General features: G+C 34.8%; 1 protein-coding gene across 1 annotated transcript in view; it reads right to left on the reverse strand.

The window, feature by feature from the left end:
* The window catches only part of LOC128868553 (transforming growth factor-beta-induced protein ig-h3), a 44,016-nt gene extending 41,777 nt beyond the window's left edge, over positions 1-2,239 (reverse strand). Inside the window, exon 1 of the mRNA XM_054110770.1 lies at positions 1,704-2,239. Within this exon, the coding sequence (XP_053966745.1) occupies positions 1,704-1,780 (77 nt within the window). The 5' untranslated portion in view covers positions 1,781-2,239. The remainder of the gene's footprint in view (positions 1-1,703) is intronic.
* Positions 2,240-6,000: the final 3,761 nt, after the last annotated feature.

The raw sequence follows: 6,000 nt of genomic DNA on the forward strand, positions 1-6,000 counted from the left end.
TGTATTTATGCACATGTGTATCTATGTATGTATTTATATACTCATATTGAAAGTATATGCGAAAAGGTTAATAATGATAAAACATATGGAAAATGTTAATTTTCTACAGTTTCCAAACTCTGCAACTCAGATAGACCAGACGTGAGTTGCCCGAAGTATAGAAATTTTTATTGGAAAAATGTAACTACTATTAGTTTTGGTGAATGTACATATTTTTATTGGAAAAATATACATATGATTGATTTAATGAATGTAGGTAATAAGCCAGCGAACTAATATGAAAATGTGTTTACATACTTCAACGTATGTAAATTTCTCCATGTATACATACATATTATACAAGGCGGTCCAACAAGGGTACGGAATTTCATTTTTCTAATAAAAATCTTTTTTTATTAAATATTTTGGTTTTTGAAAAGTGTAAAGCTTGCAGTTAAATATGGAACACAACTTCATTCAAATAACTGGGACGGCTGCCTTTGCAGTAAAAATTGCCAATTCTGTCAACCCTTGGGTGTTTTCAGTATATTTTCGCGAGTTGTGGCACTTTCAGTAGGCATGGAGCATCAAATGATAGAAAAAGTTGTTTCTAATAAAGGTCGCCCCTAGGCAGGCAAACCTCTGAGTGTATAAAGAGTGATCGAGACTTATTTATAATAGGTTGTTCAATTAGTTTTACGGTTCGATAAGTGAGGGCTTTGCTACTAGCCTAATTTTTTTGTTAGGCTCGTACATTCTTCATATGAACGTATACGTATGTGAAGTTTCATTTCAATCTGAATCTTTGTTTACAAGCCAATCAGTATCGACGTGTCACAGTATTTTCTACAATCGAAAAAATCAAGTACCGTGCGGTGATTGAATGTTTATGTTTGGAAGGTTTAAAAGAAAAGGAAATTTATGATAGAATGTTGAAAGTGTATAAGGACTTTTCGCTATCAATTAGTCCAGGAAGAAGATGGGTTACTGAATTTATCATGGTCGTACAAGCCTTGAAGACACGACACACGGCAAGGACGTCCAAAACAACAACATCAGAATTCGTATAAAAAATACAGGATATCTTTTTGGAAAATTGTCGAGTGACTGAAAGAGAAACCCTAGGCATCTCATTGGGCAATGTAAGCAAAATTTTGACTGAAATATTGGGTTTCAGAAAGCTGTGTGCACGAAGGGTACCGCATTCGCTAAGGATAAGTGGATTTCAAAAGGATAAAGTGGATTTTGTGCGTCGATTGATCACTATGGCTGAGACTTGGGTCTATCACCATGATTCTAAATCAAAATAAAAGGCTAAGAGTGGTGTGAGCCTGGTTCTTTGGCTCTGAAACAAGTTCGTGTTCAGAAATCGGCCAAGAAAGTGTTAGCATTAGTTTTTTGGTATGCAAAAGATATTTTATTTGTGGATGACTTGCAAACTGGTAAAATATACTGAATACTGAATATTATTGCAACTTTTTACACCAGTCTTGTTGGACCACCTTGTTCATGAGTACTGCAATGCTAGATATTTATGTGGCGTTTAGCTGCGTATTCTTTACAAGTACGGTGCATAGCTATATTGCACATTTTACCGTTATTGCAAGACTATACGCATATCTATACTTGTATGTAGATGTGTATGCATTTAGGTATATTATTTTTACAAAATGGATTGTACTCATGCGTTGTATTGTTATTTGAATTTCCAAAGGTGTACTTACTCGTCATAGTATGGCAGCGCCTGCAGATTGCCAAGCGTGGCCAATAATGTTAACACTAAAACGCCACAGCGCAACATCTCTTGCTTTGAAGTTTTCACCAAAAAGTGAAATGTACACACACGAAAAAACTCAAATGATAATTAAAAGAAAATCACTCAAATATGACTTGTGAATGTTTTTTTTTTCGTTTTTTTAATATCTTAAGAAATTGTCACTTTGCTGAAACTTTCAACTGTTCAACGAAGACTTTTTCAAGTTTTTTGGTATTTTCTTCACTCTACACTTTTCACACTGTCTTCACTAGTTAATTACCACGATTCTACAGCAAGAGTTTCTTGCAAAATACTGGTAAATAAGTCTATGTTGAAACGCTTACAAGTCTATAAAAGTTGTTTTTTTTTCTTCTATTTTTTGTAAAGTAAATTTTTTCTATAGGCTGCTTAGTAATATCGGTATGTTTCGTAGTTTATCAGCGTTTTCTGTAGCTTTATATGAATATAAGTTGTTCTCTATAGCACCGTTCAATACTAACTGAGCGCGCACAGAACAACAGCACCGGTATTTATAAGGTGCTCTACCCCCTACATCACCTGCCACTTGTGAGGATCGTAGTTGGCTGCGCGATCGCTAAGTTAATCGGCTAGCTGGTTGGCTGGTTGGCTTGTTGGCTAGTCTGTCGTTTGCTTCGTTTATTGATGACTCGCTGTTGCCGAATCTTTGTGCGGCTGCTGAGGTTTGGCCCGGTGGCGACCTGGCTGCCTCTTGCTTGTATTCGTTGACTAGCTGAGTGAGTAGTAGTTTGTTTGTTTGTTTGGTGTATGCGATCGCTACGTACTATAGATGGATGGATGGCTGGATGAATAGTTATTGGTACAATGGTTGGTATGTTTGCCTTGCTGGATGAGTTGTCGGTCGATTGCTGTTATTGTTGCGCTTGCTCCCCTCATATTTAATCGAATTGGTCCATACTCGGTTTTGTTCTCTTTGATTTTATTTGCATGCAATAACCGCTGTTAGATTGTTTTGTTTATTTCGCTCACTTTGTTTTGCTTAAATTTTACCACATTATATTCCATCTTGCGTAGATTTTATCTTTTTTTTTGTCTCTATATACATTGGTTCAGTTATTACCTTACCTGCCTACTTGCCATTTCCACTTTCTAATGATCTGAAGAAAATACTTGAACTCTGTAGTTGCAATTATGTACTTGTACAGCTTTGCTGATGTTTGCAATGAGATGTTCTCGATTTTTTCTAGCTGTTTAGTTGTTATGGCTGAGACCTTAGGAAAAGGTGAAAGAAACCAAAAGATGCAAGCATTTGGTACATATGTAAGTGTCGATATGTTTCCACTTAATAAGAAAATCTCCTGATGGCCGATAACCTAAGTAATAATAAAAGTAAGGAATTTTCTAGATGAGCATTCGTACATATACAGGCATGGGAAGGTACATTCCAATTATATAAGTGTTTACACATAGGGATTTAGTACACAAAAATAATTAACAGCTATACTACTTTGCAAATAAATATATAGGGGGATTTTATTAAATTTTATTTGCTTTTAGCTTTCACTCCATAGAAATACTCCACTGTATCAACAATAAATCGTGCTACCGAGTTTTAAATCGCCTTTTGTTTTTGCCTTACGCCCATCATTCGACCCAAGAGCTTGGCGTACGACACCCTGCCAGATATTTTGTTCGGCGTTCTACTGGGTGAACCATCTTAAACTGGTCAATGGAATTATTGAATAACTTGCTCAAGAGATTTAGAAAAGTTGTTTCTTATTAAGCTTATTGCTTTGCAATTGATTTCAACTACAAAAGCTTCCAAAAACTATTAAATGCCCGCCGTTAATGGTATGACAAAAGCGGGTTCAGTTTTTTTTTTTAGCATTTCCCATCACATTTTCTAGCAGTGCAAGCAATATTGTTGCCATTGCGGCTTGAGTGTAGTTTTAGAGCTCTTCTATAGCCTTCGATTTATTAGCAACAACTTTAGTCTTTACAACAAGTAAGGAAGGCTAGACTTTATATTTATTTATTATTATTCCATACTCCTTTAGGAGCTTAAGGATTCAACAAAAAGCTTTCCAAACATGTCTATAGAAAAGAAATAGAATAGAAATGGACTTTATATACCCTCGCACAATTAAGTAAAATTCTATTTGGGTTGGTTGTTCATTTTTGGAAACCAAATAAACTCAGAAAGAGAGTTATAGCTTGTAACAACAGAAGGACATACGGAAATTTAGTCTCAACAAATAAAAAGTGGCATTTTTAAAAACACGAAGTATGCTAGCACTCATCAATAGCAATCGTTATTGAAGAAGTGTCCAAATAGTCACTCTCTGGTGCGCAGTGGAGTTTTGTGAATGATTTAAGACTCATGGTGCCCCAAATTTGACGATTAGAAAGTGTAAAATCGACCTCCTCCGCCAATAGAATTTTTTCCAAAAAGTCCGACTCAATCTTCAATCGGATGTTCAATCTGAATGATTATATTCGCGAATAAAAGCGATGCCGCATGTCTGTTTCCATTAACCTTTGAATTAACTGGATTTTTATAAGAACATGTGAAGGTATTGCTTTGAAATCCCACTTACAGTGGTTCCACTGCTGTTTAACTGCTGAGCTCAAGGAAATTACGAAAAAAAATTAATTTTCGGCTAACAGATCCAATATTTTTTATTGAAAACACATTAACATATTGTTGCCGCTCTACTATGGACCCATGCTAGAAAAAATTGAAGCTAAATGACGACGGATTTTTGTGTAGGGGTTGAAATTATACTGTCGAAAAAAAAATTTCACTGAAATTTTAATTTAATTTAAATTTAGAAAAAACGATCAATCGGTTTAAAACCGTCGAAGCTACCCAAAAATATCATTCTCAAGATTAAAATGGTGCTCCTTGCATTTTATTAGATAGTTTTCAAAGTTTATCGCGCGTACCAAGAGCTTCTGATTCCATTCGGAGGAAACCTCCGCTAGCGGACTCAGCCTCGATTTCAAAAGATATTACTCAGCATCAATTGGCATCTTTAAATATCATAGTAAAACTAAGATCCGCTCACGTATGCTACCTATAATACAAGTTTTTCGATCAACAGAATAAAAAACGCTGCTTTCAGGACTATATTGCTTCGTGAAAAGTGAGCTTACAAAGTAAAAAGTGTAATAAAATAAAGTAAAATAAATCGAGTAAGGAACGTCCCCTAAATCCTTCTTAAATTACAACGCACTGACAACCAGATGTAAAGGAAGGCCTAGGAAACGCTGGTTCGACGACGTCATCGAAGATATCAAGAAATTGAAAATATATGGTCTGCTGCCTTGAATCGTGCAACTTGGAGAAGGTTAGTTGATGAAGCTAAAGCTCAGCCCGAGCTGTAAAGCTGCCTGATGATGATGATAATGAATATGTCGAAAAAAAATCCGTTCGTACTTTCATATAAAACGTAATTGTGAAATTTAAGGTGAATCGGTCAAGATTGGTTTGAGCCTGCGGTTTGAATAATGTAATTTTGCGTTTAAAGTTTTCAGTATGGACTGGAGGAGCTGTGACAAAATTCAAAATAGAAATATTTACACATTTTTCTCAGAATAGTCCTTTTAGAAAGTAATTTTGAAAGTATTATAGCATCTTTTAAGCAAAACAAAAAAAAAAAACAATTGATTTTTTGAAAGTTTTACATGACCAAACCTTTGAAATAATTTTCCAAGATCACTGAACGTTGTGTCAACGTTCGGGTTGAAACAAAGCTGAGTCATTAACACCAAGTGCACTCTTAGATGCAATGACTACTGGCATACTTTCAATTCCACAATCGCTCAACCTCAATATTTTATTTTAAATGTTAAATGTAAAATATGCTTCGATCGCATTAAAGAAAGTTCTTATTTCAATTCTTTCATTGCTTATTGCAGGTAAATGTTAAATGTTAAATAAAAATATGTAAATTTAATTTCACTCTTCCTGCTAAGTAAGCAATTATTTTTGCTTATCTCCCGCGAATTAAAATATTCCATAAAAGTAACGAATCAACCGCTTGATTTAGCTGAGTGTGCAAGAAATAAATTAACCATTTCTGTAGGCAGAATTCAAGCAATAAATATGAAACGAAAATAAGAGAAAAGTACCACGTAAATATGTGTACGTAACTGAGGTATGTAACTGGTCAAGGTTGAATAATAACTTAATAAATATTATAAGTATCGCCTGCTACTTTTCAAGAGTGGAAATCAGTTCAATGAGTGCAAGAATAAAGTTTTTATTCCATAAATTACTGTGT

The sequence above is a fragment of the Anastrepha ludens genome, chromosome 2, assembly GCF_028408465.1.
Source record: "Anastrepha ludens isolate Willacy chromosome 2, idAnaLude1.1, whole genome shotgun sequence".
Lineage (NCBI taxonomy): Eukaryota > Metazoa > Arthropoda > Insecta > Diptera > Tephritidae > Anastrepha > Anastrepha ludens.